The 21,536-nt window shown below is 49.1% G+C and overlaps 1 protein-coding gene across 4 annotated transcripts in view; it reads right to left on the minus strand.

Moving 5' to 3' along the window:
- The window catches only part of LOC115135628 (neuronal migration protein doublecortin-like), a 74,697-nt gene that overhangs the window by 45,888 nt on the left and 7,273 nt on the right, over nt 1-21,536 (minus strand). For all 4 annotated transcript variants that reach the window (XR_010464893.1, XM_065023573.1, XM_029670527.2 and 1 more), the window contains exons 2-3: nt 18,918-19,341; nt 7,253-7,593 (exon numbers count right to left, since the gene is read on the minus strand). Coding sequence is in view for 3 of the 4 variants with exons in the window: in XM_065023573.1 (XP_064879645.1) it covers nt 7,253-7,593; nt 18,918-19,278 (702 nt within the window). In the remaining variant the exon portion in view is untranslated. The remainder of the gene's footprint in view (nt 1-7,252; nt 7,594-18,917; nt 19,342-21,536) is intronic.

The raw sequence follows: 21,536 nt of genomic DNA on the forward strand, positions 1-21,536 counted from the left end.
GTCTGTAGTTGTTGACATCGGAGGGATCGAGTGTAGGTTTTTTCAGAAGGGGTGCAACTCTCGCTCTCTTGAAGACGGAAGGGACGTAGCCAGCGGTCAGGGATGAGTTGATGAGCGAGGTGAGGTAAGGGAGAAGGTCTCCGGAAATGGTCTGGAGAAGAGAGGAGGGGATAGGGTCAAGCGGGCAGGTTGTTGGGCGGCCGGCCGTCACAAGACGCGAGATTTCATCTGGAGAGAAAGGGGAGAAAGAGGTCAGAGCACAGGGTAGGGCAGTGTGAGCAGAACCAGTGGTGTCGTTTGACTTAGCAAACGAGGATCGGATGTCGTCGACCTTCTTTTCAAAATGGTTGACGAAGTCATCTGCAGAGAGGGAGGAGGGGGGGGAGGGGGAGGAGGATTCAGGAGGGAGGAGAAGGTGGCAAAGAGCTTCCTAGGGTTCCATATCTTTACGGCTGCTAATTGCTGCACTTCCGAGTGGCTTTCTGGCAGTGTATACAGATGAAAGTGGATATTGGCTATTCAAATATGGATCTGTCTTATGGTGCATCACAACCACTCCTAACAGGCAATGTCCTACTCACGTTTGGGATGTAGAGCTCTATCCTACCTCGTCTGAAGAGTACGATGAAACGGGAGAGTCTATTCACATATTGATTAACATGAACTGTATGGGTGTCCACTCCACAGCAGGTCTTTGTAGACCAGAGCAGGCCAGGGAGCCAACGTAGCAAAGGAGATCTCCTGCCTCCCTCTGTCTGCCTTCCTTTCTGACTGGGTGATCGATGGGTCGCCGTGGGAGTTTGTGATGTTTCTCTCCAGCTCTCTGGCCTACTGAAGGAGCTGCACTCTTTGGTCTCAGCCCTTTGCACCTGATGATGTTTTCCACCTTAGCCTTCTGGTGGGCTGCTTGGTCAGGTCAGGGACGTGTGTGTGTGTGTGTGTGTGTGTGTGTGTGTGTGTGTGTGTGTGTGTGTGTGTCTCCACAGGCAGATGAGAGTTGGACCCTGTCAGTGAGTCGCCCATGATCCATGGAACTCAACGTCACGTCCTGGTGCTGCTGTAGAGCGGTTGGTTTCTCCACTCAGGTTCTACACCACCACCCAAAATGGGATGATCAACCTCTGCACAAACGCAATAGAGCTCGGTCCAGTTAAAACCTGACTGTGGTAATATGAGACGTCTTTGGGGTGACATAGCGTGACTTCATTCTCCCAAGTCAACAGAACGCTAGACTTGGGTGATACACTGCATCGCTTATACCGTTTAAAAGGGGTGTTTCGAAAATACAGAGAGTATGATCTTCAACCACGTTTTTTGGGGGTTGGGGGCCTCGCAGGGGCTGCAAGGGTGTGTGCTAACCCCGCTGCGTTTAACTAAGTTAAGTATAACTAACAGAAATCTAAAAATGTGTTGAATAAATGACATCCAGCTCAGGGCTCCAGCTATGCATTTGGTTTGCTAACTTGCTAGCTAAGTGGCTAGATGTCAAGACCAAGCTTCTTGGTTAAAGCAGAGACAATCAACCCCCTCCTGGATCAAGGTCCTTGTTGTCTAAATTGTTTAGTGCGTCCCCTAATGTATTTATTTATACTTTAAATAGCGCCCCTTGTGTGCACATTCGGTAATACCGTAAACCCCGGTATGGTACAGAAATGGTATGACGATATGAAAATCTGGATATATCATGGAGGGAGAATACCGTCACAAATACTCCTGCTCCATCCCTCCGGCGACATCGCCGGTTTACTAACCACCTGGTCATTATTTACTCCGTGATTACTCCCTCGTTATTTAGCCCTCAGTTGACATCAGTCATTAGGTAGTGTTGTTCTCCCCCACATTCTGTACGCTTCTCATGTATGTTCATCGATATCGTTTCTTTACTAAACTCACCTTCTGCACCTGCTTCCTGACTCCCAGCGTACATGTTGCAGGATACCGCCCCAACCTTACAGTACACAGCAGCAATGTCATTGCTTTAGGGCTACAGGCAACAAACAAATGAGCTTTTGTTGTATCTATTTTAAAACACTGTTTGCTACCCACAGAACATATCAGCATTTCTAGGGAAACATTGCATGATTATTTCCGTATGTATCGCAGTGGTTGCTTCTGTTTCCTTTGATGCTGAATGAAGATAATAGTCTCTGTGGTTGGGGTGAATGAGGGCTTTGTCCTGACCACAGTGGCCTGCTATGTTGTGGCCTTGCTTTAATCCTTCTCTTACTCCAGTTCGCATGTTCCCTAGAGCCTCAATAGAGAATACACTCTTAGAAAAAGGGTTTCAAAAGGGTTCTTCGGCTCTCCCTTTTAGGTTCCAGATAAAACTCTTTTGGGTTCCATGTAGAACCCTCTGTGGAAAGGGTTTTACATGGAACGCAAAAGGACTCTACCTGGGTTTTCCTATGGGGCCAGCCGAATAACCCTTTTAGGTTCTAGATTTTCTATGAGTATACGTCTGGGACTGCATTATAGGTCTTTGTCAGAATGACTCTCAATATCGACAGTGACAGAACTAAACACAAGAGACTTCTTAGGTATGTTTTTCATTCAAAGTTCGTTTTAGATGTTTGTATAATGACTTGGCGGTAGTAGTGCTGAATGTGACCTTAGTCTGACATCTGTTGACATACTGGAGGTCACCTCCCTCTGGAAGCAGCAGAGGATCACACCATCTTCCAGACGAACAGGGTCATCTACTCCACCAACATCACCACCAGCTGGCGCAACTGGGTACGGCCATGGAGGAGGTCCTCCGCGTTCTCCACTGCCTCGACACCACCAGGGAGGCTCTCTATACCCCTAACAGAGGGCCTCCTACCACGGGTCATCACAGTGAGCCAGTCCCCCAGCCTACCCAGCCGTCCGCATAGATCAGCGATGCCCAACTGTCTCTTCCGGAGAAGCATGACGGTAGACCATCAAAATGCCGTGGCTTCCTACTCCAGTGCTACCTCTATTTCGCCTATCAGACGGGAACCCCCACCACCAAGCGGTCCAAGGGTGCCACAGTCATTTCCCTGCTGACCGGGCGGGTGTTGGGAGTGGGCTACGGCCATCTGGGAGAGAGGAGAGGAGGAGCTGGGTTCCAATGAGAGGTTCATGGCTCTGTTCAGGGCGGTCTTCGACCATCCTCCAGAAGGCAGAGAGGGAGGTGAGCGACTTCTCCAACTCCAGCAGGGTGCCCAGACCGCTGCGGAGTACACCCTCACCTTTCGGACTGTGGAAGCCTCCAGCGGATGGAATGAGCCCACCTCGCCACTCACCTCCCTCCTTTGGCTGTCCTGAGGCAATGCCTGAACCCATGGAGGTGGGGCCACACACCTCTCAGCGGCAGAGCGGCATCGCTGGAGACAGCTGGGGCTCCCTATTGTGGCCAGGAGGGGCACCAGCTTCAGAGGTGTCCGGTTCGTCCTAACCCGTGGTCCACTAGAGAAGAGGGGCGGCCCCGTGAGTATTCCATCATCATCGTTTCCCACTAAACCCTTTCTGGTTCCCATTTCACTGGCAGGCTGTCCCTCAGGTGTTGTCTCTACAGCTCTAGTGGATTTTGGTGCCGCAGGGAATTTAATCGACCAGACCCTCGCTCACCTCTCCTTTTCCTGTCCAATCCCTGGATAAGTGACCATTGGGTTCTGGCACAATAACGTACATCTCAGCACCACTCATCCTCACCGTGGGACCCGTGCACCAGGAAAGCCTTCCCTTCGTTATCATCGCTGCACCTGTACACAAAGTCATCCTCTGCCTCCCATGGATTCAACTTCATAACTCATAACCCCACCATCTCCTGCTCAAGGATGAGAATGACCACCTGGGGACCAGGAAGCCGGAGGACCTGCTTCTTGTACCCTGCGCTTTCACGTCGGTGGAGGGGCCTGTGAGTGTCCTTTAGCCCATCAATCTGTCATCCCGTATCGTTGGCCCGGTGTTTTGAGACGTAGATGTGGACATCCGCCAGGTTCTGGAGAGGGAACCCGCTCCTGCTACCTGCCCTCCAGAACGCATCTACAACCCCATGGGGGTGAGAGATCGGCTGTTGACCTGGGCACACACATTCCTCACCGCTGGACACCCAGGTATCACCCGCACCATCCAATCCCTCTCCGATAAATACTGGTGGCCCACCTTGGCGCAGGCCGTTGTCCACAATATCAGCTCATGTTACGTATGTTCCCAATAAAAATCTCCCCTACACACTCCAGCAAGGAAACTACTTCCTCTTCCCGTGCCTCAGCGGTCTTTGTCATATCTGTCCATAGACTTTGTAACTGATCTCCCCCTTTCTGATGGTTTTACCACTATTATGATTGTTGACAGATTCTCTAAATCCTGCCGTTTTATCCCTCTCTCTGGTCTACCTACCGCTCTCCAGGTCGCTGAGGCACTATTCCAGCAGGTCTTCCGGCACTATGGCCTTCCGGAGGACATCGTTTCCGATCGTGGTCCCCAATTCACATTGCAGGTCTGGAAAACCTTTATGGAGAAACCAGGGGCCACGGTCAGCCTCACATTCGGGTACCAGCCTCAGTCCAATGGGCAGGTGGAGAGGACCAACCAGAAGCTGGGGCGGTTCCTAAGGAATCACTGCCAGGACCGGCAGGGGGAGTGGGCCGTGTTTCTTCCCTGCGCGGAATATGCCCAGAACTCACTTCGTCACTCCTCCACCGGTCTGACTCCCTTCCAGTGCGTCCTGGGATATCAGCAGGCCCTGGCTCCGTAGACTCCAAGCCAGACCGAAGCCCCTGCAGTGGTTGAGTGGTTTGAGCACGCTGTCCGTCGTCAAAAGGATCAGGCGGACCACCACAGCAGTGAGGCTCCATCCTCCATTCCATCCTGGTGATTGTGTCTGGCTCTACACCAGGAACCTGTTTGTGGGGCCCTTTAAGGTCCTCTGAAGGTTCAATGAGGTAACCTATCGCCTAAAACTCCACACCAACTACTGGAACTCACCCTCCTTTCATGTTTCCCTCTTCAGACCGGTGGTTCCTGGTCCCCTGGCTGATGCCTTCGCACTCGAATCACCTCCTATGCTGTTAGGTCCCTCCCCGACTCCCGACATTGTGGGGGTTGGCTCCAGTACCTGGTGGACTGGGAGGGGCACGGTCCTGAGGAGCGCTCTTGTGTCCCGGTGGCAGACATCCTGGACCCAAACATCATCCGGGATTTCCATCTCTGCTGTCCGTACCGGCCTGCTCCTCGCCCTTGGGGCTGTCCTCCTTGCCGACGTCGTCCTGCGCCTTGCCCCGTACTTCGGGGGGGGGGGGGTTACTGTCATGCCTACTCCTACTCCCTCCCTCCGGTGATCGACGTCGGCGGTCCACTAACCATCGGTCCTGGCAACAATTATTACACAATCTGTTCCCCATCATTACGCACACCTGGTCATTATTTACTCCGTGTTTACTCCCCCTTTATTTAGCCCTCAGTTGACATCAGTCATTAGGTAGTATTGTTTTCCCTCACATTCTGTACGCTTCTCATGTTTGTTCATCGGTATCGTTTCTTTACTAAACCCTTCTGCACCTGCTTCCTGACTCCTAGCGTTTTGTTACAAGCCTTACAGTACACAGAAGCAATATTATTGCTTCAGGGATACAGGCAACAAAAAAATCAGCCTTTGTTGTGTCTATTTTGAAACACTGTTTGCTACCCACAGACCTCATCACTATTTCTAGGGAAACATTTGCATGATTATTTCCATATGTATTGGAAGTCAGTTAAGAACATATTTGAAATTACAATGACAGCCTACCCCAGCCAAACCAGACGATGCTGGGTCAATTGTGTGCCGCCCTATGGGACTCCCAATGACCGCCGGTTGTGATACAGCCTGGAATTGAACCAGGGTCTGTAGTGACACCTCTAGCACTGAGATGCAGTGCCTTAGACCGCTGCGCCACTCAGGAACCCAGGTCTCACAGTGGTTGCTTCTGTTTCCTTTGATGCTGAATGAAGATAATAGTCTCTGTGGTTGGGGTGAATGAGGGCTTTGTCCTGACCACAGTGGCCTGCTATGTTGTGGCCTTTTTTTAATCCTTCTCTTACTCCAGTTCGCATGTTCCCTAGAGCCTCAATAGAGAATACACTCTTAGAAAAAGGGTTCCAAAAGGGTTCTTCGGCTCTCCCTTTTTGGGTAATGTTTGGTAGATACACTGATCAATGAGATTCCAACCTATTTGCACCCACTCGAAAAGACAGCCAAAAGTTTGTTGAATTCCCAATGTGTTACCACTATGCTTTCAACCATCTTCCAATGGAAAATGAATGTACGATTATTTTCTTTAGTTGTCATCAAAATGTGTTATAGGTTTCACTGAGCTTTCAAAGCACAAGGTTCCCAAGGTCAAATGGGAATACAATGTCATATATTTTGTTTACTCACAAAACAACTTAATGTGTTATCACTGTACTTCATCTAATAGAAGAACCAAATGACCTGGATTGCATTTGAGGTTACGTTGAAAAGCACATGTGCAAGTGATCAATGCCGTTTTAGAATCCGCACAGATTGTTACAGCAATTGTGAAGATCTCCACAGACCTGTGACAACGTATGCACGCTATGTTGAACATGCATGCTCTACATGATCAAATACTAATCGCGAACGTCGTTTTATCATGTGTTATGTGTGTAACCAAAGTATGGCGAGTAGGTCTACTGTGTAGCCTAGGAATAATATGTTTATGTTCGTATTTTCTTTTAACCATTTATTTAAGAGGATCACGACAGAAATACGTTTTCACACGTTTTCACACGTTTTCACACGTTTTCACACGTTTTTCATCCTCGATGATTGTAAATGCATTATCCATATGTGTGGTTGTATTGTGTTTCAAATGGTCAAATAAATCATTCTATCTATTCTATCTATTTATTTAACATCCACACTTTCTATAATTATATAAGAAGACATTTATTATTAAAGTAACCCGAAAATGTGGCCATGGACGAGATAGCTGGAGATGGAATCAACTCTCCAGTAGGAGGTGCTGCCCAGACTATTGCTTTTGTCTTATCGTGGATATTATGTTGAAGATCCGATGTTGTTTCAAAGGTACACATTCAACATGTTTCATACAAGGTTTGTCTAAGTTGAAAATTGGTTACCGTGATGACATTATTCTGTGGTTGAAATGTTATCCTGAAAACAACAGATTCCACATCACAATACGCTGAAACAACGGTGGTATAACCAGTTTGTGCCCAGTGGGCTGGGTGATGAGGTGAGGTGTGTAAGAGCGTGACTGACCTGCTTTCCGTCCAGTGTGTAGATCCTCTTAACCACGCCGCTCTCCAGCTTGATGGCCTCTGTGATGTCGGTGAGCACCTGTTCGAAGGAGTGCGCGGTCTTCTTGTTGAGCAGCACGCGGACGGCCTTCCTCGGCTTCACGCCACTCCGCATCACCGTCACCAGCTTGGGCCGAACAAACTCCTTGCCCTCCCGGGCTTCGCTGGCCTGCTTACTGGCTAGGCTCTGCAGGTTCTTCTGGCTGGCCGAGGCCTTCACGTTCACAGACCAGTTGGGGTTGACGTTCTTCGTGTAGTCGACCTTCTTGTAGATGTTCTCGGACGCACAGACGTAGCTCTCTCCTGAGGAGAGGACAGAGAGAAGCATAAACCACTGTGAGGAACACAAAGTATTCGCCTTGTTGGACATCTCAAAACCTCAGTAGGTCCCCATTGGTTTCCAACTCCCTGAGGAAAGATTGGCTTCAATGTGAGACATCAATACTATTGGGAAAAGGTGGGCTGTTATGACCTGTAGGATAATCAGGTCAGATATCACATAACGGCAGATCATATTCATAACTTTTGTATTTGGAGAAAATACCGACACATCCTTATGTAAACTACGCATACTATGCTACTATATCTGATACTAAAGGCATGGATACAACATAAACTTGTGAAGAGGATGGAAAAACAGCCTCATTCTCAAATAGGGCAATCCAGCTCGACTGAATCTGATAGTGTGTCGACAAACTAGCAGTTATTTTCCCATACATGTATAAATGGGCCAGTGACCTGTGCTTCCTCCCTGTCAATAATTGCTAGAGCATCTCCATTAACCTAATCCAAAGTGTGCTGACCCATGCACTGAACTCTTGCCCAATCATCAAACAGCAGGAGGAGACTGCTCCGTCAGAGATATGCCAGCCAGTGATGGAATATAGCAAATCCAGAACACGGAGCAATCAAACTTAAAGGACCCGGATGTGCTCTTTCACTCCCTCTTTTTTATCTCTCTCTCTCTCTCTCTCTCTCTCTCTCACATACATACAATACTGCAATGCCATACCACTTCATGAGTACTCCTTCACCCTAGTTTAATACAGCGATGTGAAGAGGGTTTTATTATACCTGAAGCTAAAGTGCTGGGTGTCTTCATCCTGTCCCTCTTTTAAACACAGTAAGTCCATACTCATATTCTGGACTTCCTACTACACCGCTCACACTCAACTACCTGCACTCTAGGGACACCTACACCAGTGGTATTCAAACGTTTCTGCGGGGACCCCATTTTTTCCCCCAATCATTTCTCGCAACCCCATCCTTTCCTGTGGTGGTCCTCACGAAAGCCAGTTTCATCATAGCGCTTGATGGTTTTTGCGACTGCACTTGAAAGAACGTTCAAAGTTCTTGAAATTTTGAAGAATTGACTGACCTTCATGTCTTAAAGAAACGATGGGACTGTCGTTTCTCTTTGCTTATTTGAGCTGTTGTTGCCATAATATGGATTTGGTCTGTTACCAAAAAGGGCTATATTCTCTATACCACCCCTACCTTGTCACAACACAACTGATTGGCTCAAACGCATTAAGAAGGAAAGAAATTCCACAAATTAACTTTCAACAAGGCACACCTGTTCATTGAAATGCATTCCAGGTGACTACCTCATGAAGCTGGTTGACAGAATGCCAAGAGTATGCAAAGCTGTCATCGAGGCAAAGGGTTGCTACTTTGAAGAATCTAAAATCTAAAATATATTTAGATTTGTTTAACACTTTTTTGGTTACTACATGATCCCATATGTGCTATTTCATAGTTTTGATGTCTTCACTATTATTCTACAATGTAGAAAATAGTAAAAATAAAGAAAAACCCTTGTGTCCAAACTTTTGACTGGTACTGGATATATATACACATCTTTTTAAAATATATCTTCCTTTAACCCTACCACCCCTCCCCCTAACTGGAGTAAACTAATGAACAACAACATTTAGGCTTCTACCAGCTTATACATACTATGTACATTTTACAGACACAGTATATTTTACATGAGTTATATTTTCTTTGTTTTTAGTCCTGTCCTATTACAATTAAGTACCTTAGTAACCACGTTTCCATCCACATTTTTTATGCGAGTAAAGTCATACCGTATTTTTTTTTATTTAAATCACTACGACTCGGGAAACCATGCAGTTTGAATTAAGATACAGACTAATTAAATGATGGTGAACTCCACAGGGTGGTGAAAGTGCAAGGTGATGAGCTTGATGCTCCTTTCCAATAAATGTTGAGGGTCTTATTCAAGTGACATGATGATCGATGCATGACTGACCGTTCGGACAAATGAAAATATTCTCATTATGTAGACTAACCTACCGCAGAGCCTACCTGCACTGCATCTATGAGCTGTTGGCTAGAGAGCATGTGTCAAGACCACATTTTCTATTTAACACAACAGTTTTAGTGACACAACTATCGGTAGAGTTGGAAATGCGATGGAAACAAATTGAACGTTCAATTTTTATTCGGTACATGAAAACTTAAGCGAAAAAGTACATTTTGTGTGCACTATGATTTTTAATTGCAATGTCAGTTTGGTGGAAACACACCAATTGTGGGACAATGCGCATATTTTCTTTATGCATATTTTGGACTATTCCCATTGGAAATCTGTCGCCAATTGGATGAAAACCTAGCTACTGTGATTGTTTTTAGTGAAAATTGTCAAAAAGGGGGAATACATTTGATTCTTAGCACAGTGAAATTTCTCAAGCAAGAATTTTGCTAGAACTGTCTGGGAGTGGTCTGACTGGGGAAGGGTGAACTGAAAACTACTGTAGCAGTTATTGGCAGAGGTTTGGACTCTCTTTCTGGAGTTTTGGCCTGCCTTGTGACAATACCAAGCGATCAATTAGTTAATAATTGATCGCCTGGTGATGTCACAAGGCAGGCTAAAACTCAATAATTGGTCGCCTGGTGATGTCACAAAGCAGACCAAAACTCCATAATTGATCGCCTGGTGATGTCACAAGGCAGGCTAAACTCAATAATTGGTCGCCTGGTGATGTCACAAAGCAGACCAAAACTCCATAATTGATCGCCTGGTGATGTCACAAGGCAAGGCCAAAACTCCATCCCACCAAAACAGGCTGAAAAATCAGGCAGCTTTTTCAAACAGCTCTTACGCTAAAAGGGGATTATCATACTTTTCACAATTTCACAGTATTATATATTATTTCAAGTGTGGAAATATATATAACACAAAGGAAAATCAAGTGTTTTAATGCACTAGGCCTTTAACATCAGCTGATGGCATTATCATAGATCCTAGAAGTAGTAATGATCTCCCATTTGTCCTAGTTTTATGAACAGTGCTCATGAAGACCTGTGGATCAACTGTGACCTGTAGGTAGTGTTCTGTAGGAGGAGAGTGTAATGGGACCTGTCACTGTGGCTCAGCGGTTTGGTTACTCCAGGCCAGCTACATTATAGTCTTCTCTATAGACCAGTGGTTCACAACCAGGGGTACTAGGACCCTTGGGGTTACTTGGCCTATCCACAGGGGATACTTGAGAAGACTCATGAGACCATAGTCCTTCTGCTAAAATGCACATGGGGGGGTAAATCAGGGGTATTCCTGGGGAGCCACCGCTTTAGACCACTGACAGGATAACGCCTATACCGCCCTGCAGTTCAGAGACTCGGGGATAAACATTTTTATATACATAGAGACTAGGTAAATAAAAGGGACTGAAAATGAGGTATTACTATTCACATGACCCTGAGGTGGAGAGGAGAGTGTAATGTTTACAGGTAGGGGAGAGGAGAGGCAGGACAGTCAGTGGATAAACTGATGACCCCTGTCCCTGAGAGAGGAAGCGATGCAGAGAAAAGACCGATGGAATCTGCAAACAGGAGCAACAGCTGGGAGACAAACCTCATCAGTAATGTGAGGCTGGTGATGAGAGATAGCTAGGGGACAGAGCAGCAATGACACACCAGAGGACAGGGCAAACAGCAGAGCAGTGTTACCAGGGGATCCGACGACGGGTAGAAACTATATACATTTATTTTAAATTTACAGATGTAGAATCTTAATTTGAGCCAGTTTGCTACAGCAGGAAAATAATCCTGCAGCAACAGGAAATGTGAATTATTATGTGGATTATAATTCATGGATTTTTTTTGTAGGGGTTGATACATTTTTTGTTAAAGGCAAATCAAGTCCGACATTGTAAAGTGGAAATGACAAACTTTAGAAGCCTTTTTAAACCTTGAATACACTACGAGTTTGCATTTCCTGCTGTGTGGGACAATTCCCAGCAACAAAAGAGTGATCAAATGAACAACCCACATCTGTAAAGACATTTGAAATAGAGTCACATCACAGTGTACCGCCTGCAACCACTCAAACAAAGTAACGCTGCGACGAGGACTTTTTCCCTCAGTCTCCTGGGGGCCACAATGCATACAACGCGGTCTGCATACTCCGACGTCTCAAATAAGTACACACCTTAAATCAGGTCACAGACCGTTTAGGCCTAGGGCCCCTAGACTTAGCAAGTGTAGCAATACCAGTAGGTTAGCTAGCTGGTTTTGTAACGCAGGTAATGTAACATAACTCTATCCAAATACTGAAATATGACAAAAAAACAAAGCTTTTCGTCACTTAGAAAATCAGTGGGCCTTCTGCTTCCACAGAGTCAGCCCACAACTCTCCCAGATCTGCCTGTGTGGGTGGGTGTATGTGCGCAGGCATCTCCATTCTCCATGGTTGACAGGGTTACTCGTTATACTCACGGCATTTCTCCCAGACAGCACACGGTGAAGGCAAAGCCAGTGCTGTCACTGAGACAGGATCATGTATAGCCTACTGTATGGCAGGCACATCCCTGGAGAACTCATAAAGGAATGTAAAGATGTCCCCCCCCCCCGCCCCCCCGAAAAGAAGGGGACATTGGCTAAGCACGTGAACGACTTGAGTCTAACATGAACGCCGTCTAGCCGGAATACTAATCTGAATTTCTGCTAGACGTCTGTCTTCTTCCCACCTGCGCTGCTAAAAAAAAAAATCATGACACGCGTCATGAGATCCAACGTACTCTTAAGTATATTTATGTAGATGTTTCTTCCAATGGAAAGTGAATAAATTAGGCTCGCGCATGTGAGAGAGAACACTGCGTCTGAAACTGTGGCTGTCCTGCGTAGCGGTGCATCGAGACAGCAGAGACAGCCCTTCAAAGAGCGTTATGACAGCACCTACCTAGAGGGCACTCCTTACGCACAGCGCTCTTCCATCGGATCACACAGATTCAGTAGAAGGACGGAGGACAACTACATCCTACAATACTTTTACATCGGAGTTACTATTATGGCTGAGCACATCTGCACTGTAGGCATACTTGCCCAGCAACAGTATAAATGGCAGTGCTCGACTCTTCCACCCAGGTAAGCAGGTCCTGATTTCACCTAAGGACAAGAGTCAGCCAGTCCCACTAAGCCTTCTGCCTGGGTGGACTGGCAGCTTGGGCTGAGCTCTTTATGACTCTTCACGGTAGAGTACAGTAAGGACTAGAGGCCTGTAAGGTGGTGTGGCAGCTGGCTCAGGCTAATACTGTATCATGTGTCGTGTAAGCCTTCCTCAGCTGCCTGGGCTGCTTTCCCTACATGCACTGCACTGTGTAAGTGACCTAAATGAGAAAGAGGAGCAGCCAGCCACACCTCCTCCACCCTTTCTCCATCTCTCTGTCTGTTTTTCATAACAGGCTCCTTCTTTCTTTTTCGAATCAAAAATTCTCAACGTCAATTCTCCTCCAATCGTTCCTTCATTTCCATTTCCCCAGACAGTCAGACACTCTCTCAGGGAGATCCAGGGGACATCCATTGGCTAAGGGCTCCCCTCCCTGTGCCACAGCAGCACCATACAAAGGGCAGTGGGGATAATACAGTGCAGAGGAATTTCTATTTAACCTTGATTTAACTAGTCAGTTAAGAACAAATTGGTATTTTCAATGACGGCCTAGGAACAGTGGGTTAACTGCCTTGTTCAGGGGCAGAACGACAGATTTTGTACCTCGTCAGCTCGGGGATTCGATCCTGCGACTTTTCAACACTCTAACCACTAGGCTACCTGCCGCCCCTTGTTCGATTATGTCCCGAAAGAGGAAGAGCAGCAAGGTGAACTGCCCTCCTCTCGCCACCCCACGTTCATACATACATACAACTCGCTCTCTTGCAGAAACACACACACACACACACACGCACACAAGCAAACCATCTCACTCACTCTCCCTGCTGTGACATACCTTGTCTCCTCTGGCCCGCCGGGGCCACCCCACACACACAGTACACAAACACCCCCAAGTCACACCCGGACGCCCCTCCCCCCTCCCTCTCTCATTCCTAAGCAGCTCAAATGGAAGAGATGATCACCTCATTTTGATCAAATTAAGCCAGGGTTTATGTCTTTGTTTAATTTGCATAATCCCAGCCTCATTTCACCCCGCCCGCCAAGCCCCTTTCCTAGAAAAAAAAAACAACCTCTAGGGCTTCCAAGCTTTTTGGAAAATAATTCTGCCAATTCTGTTCCTATTCATTCCAGTCATAAAAGAGACGAGCAGAAAGATTAGAAGACAGAAGGGTTGATGTGTCAGAGAGGAAGAAAGGAGGAAGTGAGGGCATCGAGGGGAGGGGAAGTGAACAGCACAATTAGCCAGGGGTGTTGAGTGTAATTGAAAAAGTCTGCCTCCGGGGCAGATGGCGTTCAGGGAGGGACTTAAACAACAGTGGCAGAGGACACTGAATTCCCAGGTCACACGTGTCGAGAGGACAAGCCATTGCGTAAGATTACAGGATTCTCCTACTCTGAGGAGTGTGGTCTCAAGGTAAGGAACCCAAAGGTTCGACATAGAACAGAATCATTCACTACTCATTTATTTTTCATGGTCCTACCCTCATTGGTTTATAACTTGTCCTCGCTTTTACTGTATCTTCCTCTGTGGTTGTACTCCAAACATGCAGACTCTCTTTCTTTTCCTCAAATCATCCCTTTTAATGACCGTAGAGCCTTTCCCAGCTGGCAAATGCCCAATCTGGCAGCATAATATCAGCTGAAATATTTCATAACGCTAAGTAGCAGTAAGATCTATTTCTATTCTATTAATGGGCCACAATATGATCCATTTCCCCTGGAAGGCAGCAACATTACACGGAGCTGGGAGGGAGGCCTCCTGTTTCCCTCTCCCTGTACAGAGAACCAACTGGGGAGGGAGGCCTCCTGTTTCCCTCTCCCTGTACAGAGAACCAACTGGGAGGGAGGCCTCCTGTTTCCCTCTCCCTGTACAGAGAACCAACTGGGGAGGGAGGCCTCCTGTTTCCCTCTCCCTGTACAGAGAACCAACTGGGGAGGGAGGCCTCCTGTTTCCCTCTCCCTGTACAGGGAACCAGCTGGGAGGGAGGCCTCCTGTTTCCCTCTCCCTGTACAGAGAACCAACTGGGAGGAGGCCTCCTGTTTCCCTCTCCCTGTACAGAGAACCAACTGGGAGGGAGGCCTCCTGTTTCCCTCTCCCTGTACAGAGAACCAACTGGGAGGGAGGCCTCCTGTTTCCCTCTCCCTGTACAGGGAACCAGCTGGGAGGGAGGCCTCCTGTTTCCCTCTCCCTGTACAGAGAACCAACTGGGGAGAGAGGCCTCCTGTTTCCCTCTCCCTGTACAGAGAACCAGCTGGGAGGGAGGCCTCCTGTTTCCCTCTCCCTGTACAGGAACCAGCTGGGAGGGAGGCCTCCTGTTTCCCTCTCCCTGTACAGAGAACCAACTGGGAGGGAGGCCTCCTGTTTCCCTCTCCCTGTACAGAGAACCAACTGGGAGGGAGGCCTCCTGTTTCCCTCTCCCTGTACAGGGATCCAGCTGGGGAGGGAGGCCTCCTGTTTCCCTCTCCCTGTACAGGGATCCAGCTGGGGGTGGGGGGGCCTCCTGTTTCCCTCTCCCTGTACAGGGAACCAGCTGGGGGGGGAGGCCTCCTATTTCCCTCTCCCTGTACAGGGAACCAGCTGGGGGGGAGGCCTCCTGTTTCCCTCTCCCTGTACAGGGAACCAGCTGGGGAGGGAGGCCTCCTATTTCCCTCTCCCTGTACAGGGAATCAGCTGGGGGGGGGCTCTGCTCCACCTACCTGTCAGTCTCCCCAGACTATGTATCACTTCATTCCCGGCAGAGCCTGTTTCATATACAGTTACAGAACCCCTTTCAAACAAGGAATAAAGTACTCCTGCTGTACTCCTGCTGTTGAGGGGATATTAATATGACACAGTACGAGAACCAGCAGCCTTCATGATATCCTGCTTCAGCCACAGGGAGATTGCTGATCTGACTGGAAGACTCCCCTGTGGATAAGTCTGCAGTGTCTGAGACTCAGTGCTCAGATCAAAGGTGGAGGAGTCCCCGTAATGAGGGGAGGAGACGTTACATCACGCCAAGGAAACGGGCAGAGACCCCCGTCTGTCTGCTCCTCAAACAGAATGATGCCTGAGCTCCAGCTTCAGGGGGATGGGTGGCTCCAACAGGCTCCATTTAGGAACCGTTTTCCAATTCCTGGCTGCCAAGCCCTCTCACTGCTGTAAAGGCTCTAGTCTACACTTCCGTTGGGGAGAATTCCACGTGTACATGCCACCGAGACGCCATGCATTTCAATGACAATTGTATCCACCCTACTGACAATGAGGACGATGACGATAAAGGACGAGGGTGATCAGGTTGACAGTAAAATGCATCATTATCCTACTCCATTAGCCTTCAGAAAGACCCGGGGATACAGTAAAATGCATCATTATCCTACTCCATTAGGCTTCAGAGAGACCCGGGGATACAGTAAAATGCATCATTATCCTACTCCATTAGCCTTCAGAGAGACCCGGGGATACAGTAAAATGCATCATTATCCTACTCCATTAGCCTTCAGAGAGACCCGGGGATACAGTAAAATGCATCATTATCCTACTCCATTAGCCTTCAGAGAGACCCGGGATACAGTAAAATGCATCATTATCCTACTCCATTAGCCTTCAGAGAGACCCGGGGATACAGTAAAATGCATCATTATCCTACTCCATTAGCCTTCAGAGAGACCTGGGGATTCAGTAAAATGCATCATTATCCTACTCCATTAGCCTTTAGAGAGGCCTGGGGCTGCAGTAAAATGCATCATTATCCTACTCCATTAGCCTTTAGAGAGGCCTGGGGATACAGTAAAATGCATCATTATCCTACTCCATTAGCCTTTAGAGAGGCCTGGGGATGCAGTAAAATGCATCATTATCCTACTCCATTAGCCTTTAGAGAGGCCTGGGGATACAGTAAAATGCATCATTATCCTACTCCATTAGCCTTTAGAGAGGCCTGGGGATACAGTAAAATGCATCATTATCCTACTCCATTAGCCTTCAGAGAGACTCGGGGATACAGTAAAGCAGTCATAACAGTGGCACACACTTGAAAACAAAGGTGCTATCTAGAACCTAAAATGTTTCTTCGGCTGTCCGCATAAGAGAACCCTTTGAAGAACCCATTTCACTTCCAGGTCGAACCCTTTTGGTTCCAGGTAGAAGCCTTTTGGGTTCCATGCAGGACCCTTTTCACAGAGGGTTCTACATGGGACAGCCGAAGAACCCTTTTTGGAACCCTTTTCCCCCCGAAGAGAGTAGTAAAGTGTTACGCCAACATAGAAGTATTCTGGCACAACCGCAGCTCCACATGTCAGGAGAGTCCACCTAGCTGATGTTCTGATGCTGTGATAGGTCTGCTCTAGACATACTGAGACCACTGCTCTGTGGCTCCTGGGGCGCTGAGTGAATCCCTGGTATGAATTATTGAGGCTAAACAGCATGACTGTCGTGACTGCTCGGCTGCTCACTAACTACCGGCATTTAGCAGAGTCTCTGGAGGACACTGGGTAAACTAGCCTAGCATACTGTCCCCACGGCTCCATCCCACAGTAAAACCCTCGGATTATCCTTATAATATATATTGCGATTACAGCCGATTACAGATTACAGCTCGACTGGCCAGACAGTCTCTTAATCTCATAGCAGAAGACGTTTGCGCCTCCCAATCTTTCCAGCGTTACAGGCGATGGCACACTCGGCTGGTGATCTCCATCAGACTACTGCTGTGTCACCATCACATTAACAGACCGTAGAATGATACGGTTCACTCACAGAGGGAAACTAAGCACAAAAAAGAGGACTACGAGGAGTCTAAACATGTAATAACACTGAAGTATGATGACCCCCCCATTCCCTACCTACCACCCAGCCCCCTGTGAGCTCACCTTCCTCCAGCTCGTCCATGACCCCCCCCATTCCCTACCTACCACCCAGCGCCCTGTGAGCTCACCCTCCTCCTGCCCGTCCATGACCCCCCCCATTCCCTACCTACCACCCAGCCCCCTGTGAGCTCACCTTCCTCCAGCTCGTCCATGACCCCCCCATTCCCTACCTACCACCCAGCCCCTGTGAGCTCACCTTCCTCCAGCCCGTCCATGACCCCCCATTCCCTACCTACCACCCAGCCCCTGTGAGCTCACCTTCCTCCAGCCCGTCCATGACCCCCATTCCCTACCTACCACCCAGCCCCCTGTGAGCTCATCTTCCTCCAGCTCGTCCATGACCCCCCATTGCCTACCTACCACCCAGCCCCCTGTGAGCTCACCTTCCTCCAGCTCATCCATGACCCCCCATTCCCTACCTACCACCCAGCCCCCTGTGAGCTCACCTTCCTCCAGCTCGTCCATGACCCCCCCCCACCCCATTCCCTACCTACCACCCAGCCCCCTGTGAGCTCACCTTCCTCCAGCTCGTCCATGACCTCGTCCATGACCCCCATTCCCTACCTACCACCCAGCCCCCTGTGAGCTCACCTTCCTCCAGCTCGTCCATGACCCCATGACCCCCATTGCCTACCTACCACCCAGCCCCTCTGTGAGCTCACCTTCCTCCAGCCTCGTCCATGACCTCGTCCATGACCCCCATTGCCTACCTACCACCCAGTCCCCCTGTGAGCTCACCTTCCTCCAGCCCGTCCATGATCTCCAGCGTCCATGACCCCCATTGCCTACCTACCACCCAGTCCCCCTGTGAGCTCATTTTCCTCCAGCTTGTCCATGACCCCCCCATTGCCTACCTACCACCCAGCCCCCCTGTGAGCTCACCTTCCTCCAGCTTGTCCATGACCCCCCCCATTCCCTACCTACCACCCAGCCCCCTGTGAGCTCACCTTCCTCCAGCTCGTCCATGATCTCGTCCATGACCCCCATTGCCTACCTACCACCCAGTCCCCCTGTGAGCTCATTTTCCTCCAGCTTGTCCATGACCCCCCCCCCCCCCATTGCCTACCTACCACCCAGTCCCCCTGTGAGCTCACCTTCCTCCAGCTTGTCCATGACCCCCCCATTGCCTACCTACCACCAGTCCCCCAGTCCCCCTGTGAGCTCATTTTCCTCCAGCTTGTCCATGCTCGTCCCCCCCCATTGCCTACCTACCACCCAGCGCCCTGTGAGCTCACCTTCCTCCTGCCCGTCCATGACCCCCCCCATTCCCTACCTACCACCCAGCCCCCTGTGAGCTCATCTTCCTCCAGCTCGTCCATGACCCCCCCCATTGCCTACCTACCACCCAGCCCCCCTGTGAGCTCACCTTCCTCCAGCTCGTCCATGGTGGTGATCTTGCGCGTTCCGTCGATGGAGAAGATGAAGCGGACCCCCTGGGGAAGGTTGATGTGGTCGGAGAGGGAGCGCGTCAGGTCGGCCAAGAGGGCGTCGAAGGTGCGGAAGCGTTCCACGGCCACGGCGTACACGATGCCCTTGAAGTAGCGGTCTCCGTTGCGGTAGAACCGCACCTTCTTGGCCTTCTTCTCGTTGGTGAGAGCCTGCAGGGTGCGCGTGCGGTAGAAGCTGCAGTGGGCGCTGTGGGTGGGGCTGGGCAGCCCGTTCATGCGCCCGCCCCGCTGGTTACGGGGCTTGTCTCGCTCGTCGAAATGGCCAAAGTCCAGCTCCATGGCAACAGAGGTCCGGGAGGGTCCGTGGTAGACGGGTGCTGAAGGTGGAGAGCTCTGGGGAGTCTAGCATTGAGAGGAATAAAACAACGAAGTTATAACGACGTTAAATACAGGACACAAAAGGTGAATTGGTCAATATATTTCCATGGATGAACTCATAGACTCTCAATGACGGAATACCAAAGTGGGAAATAAATCCCTGAACATTCCACCATCTAGCCACTGTGAAATTCCTTGCAGTGGGTATCACTTTCCGTCTCTATCCCTCTCATACAATGGTGCACCGTGCACCACGGGCGGGCTGGGGTTCACATGCAGTAAACCCAGCCAGCCCTCCCCCGTCCCTCCAGAGGGTGTCTGGTTTCTGCAGGATGAAGAGAGGCCGGGCCAGCCCAATCAATTACAGCCCTCACTATCGATTAGCCCACCCCCCTTACAAACACACACAGAGGTGTGTTAACCTCCCGCCCCTCGTGTACGTGTGTGTGTGTGTGTGCGCGCGCATGCGTGTGTGTGAAGCAACTGGAGAACGTTCTGCCATGACGGAGCTGCAACAGAGACACAAGCCTCATTTGGGAAGTTTCCGAGTTGAACAGGGCATCAATATTTCATGTCCAGTGAACAGAATCACTCTGCAGTAATACTCAGTAGCACATGCCCTGACAACCCTTTAGTGACCCTAAAACTAAGGCCATTAGCTTCTGAACATACATATCATTATGGACTAAACATTTACATCAGTTGTACACGTCTTATGTAGAGCTAGAGCTGCCAGGCAAGGCTGCCAGTGTCCTGGCCTACATTCAGCCCGGGCCCTTGGGAGATGGGAACGGAAGCGTGGCTAGCAAGAGGATCTTATTAAGAAGCCCCAGTGGATGGGTGATATTTTGGTGAAAAGGTCTCTCATCGGAGTAGGCTGCGGTGCGTGGTCTGACCAGGATGTTTTCACAGGAACCGAGACAACTTTTCCTCGGGGCTCCAGGAAACGTTCATAAGTGTGATCCTGGTTTCGGTGCGTTGCCTTACTGCGGCCGTCGAAGGAAGTCAAATTTGATTGGTCGCGTACACATATTTAGCGGGTGTTTCCGCGGGCGTAGAGCTAAGCGCTTGTGTTCCTAGCTCCAACAGCGCAGTCGTATCTGTCAGTGACGTAGTATCTAAAAGTGATTCGCAACAATACAGCCACGGTGTAATGCTAATGCTTTGCGCCGTGCTTTTTGGGGGGGGGGGATTTTGCAAGTGTATATGCGATATGCGAATATCTTACAAGAAAAGTGTTTCACCTCATGGGTCTTTTTAAAGACAGATAAGGCAGAAATATGCCCGGGAGCATCCCGGATTGGTGGATCATCCCAGTCTGAGATATGAGCAGGCAGCTTGGGGAGGATATGTAGCTACTGTTGCATTCTCATCGACCACCTCCGCACCGTCAGCTAAGGGTTTTTGGACAAGAGAGGCTAGAGCTGAGCTGAACGTTTGGAGCGTTAGTCACTGATGTAAAGTAGATGGTGTCCCAGTCTTCTCTGTGGTGCTGAGCACCATGTGCGAGGGCGTATTCGCACTTTTCAACGGTTACTCATCCTCTACACCACAGGGTAAAGGTACAGGCGTCACACACCCACAAGTTGCGTGATCCAATGTGCAACTGAAGCCGGTCTAAAAATAACTGCAAGAGAGAACAGTACTAAGGTTGGGGGTAAAAAAGAAAAACAATTCAATTTCATTTCTCAGAGGTTTTTGTTTTTGGTTATCGGTAGATAGGATAACTAGTGTAAAGGCATGAGCAGGTCTCTTTCAGGGTCTCGCCTCTCTGTTACAATCTGCAGTGCATATAAAGCATTCGGTTAGACGCTGCGAGGGGTAGAGAGCACAGCAAGCAGTGCCAGAACTCTTCACTAACATCTGCTCTTTTTAAACGCAAACAGACCTTTTTATTCCCCCGGCAAAAAGACAGAAGAAAAGAATGCATGATGGGAGGAGCTAGCTGGCTGGCTAGCTGGCTGACTGGCTGGCTGGTTGGCTAGCCAGAGAAGTGTCTGCTGCTACCCAGTTTGGACTGGAACTTTGCAATAGGCAGTTTGAATAATGAGGAGATCAGCCACTGAATGGGCATAGAGCACCCATTACTGTGCCACTCTGAATGGGCAGAGACCACCCATTACTGTGCCACTCTGAATGGGCAGAGACCACCCATTACTGTGCCACTCTGAATGGGCAGAGACCACCCATTATTGTGCCACTCTGAATGGGCATAGAGC

This window comes from Oncorhynchus nerka, linkage group LG10 (genome assembly GCF_034236695.1).
Source record: "Oncorhynchus nerka isolate Pitt River linkage group LG10, Oner_Uvic_2.0, whole genome shotgun sequence".
In the NCBI taxonomy this organism is placed as follows: Eukaryota; Metazoa; Chordata; class Actinopteri; order Salmoniformes; family Salmonidae; genus Oncorhynchus; species Oncorhynchus nerka.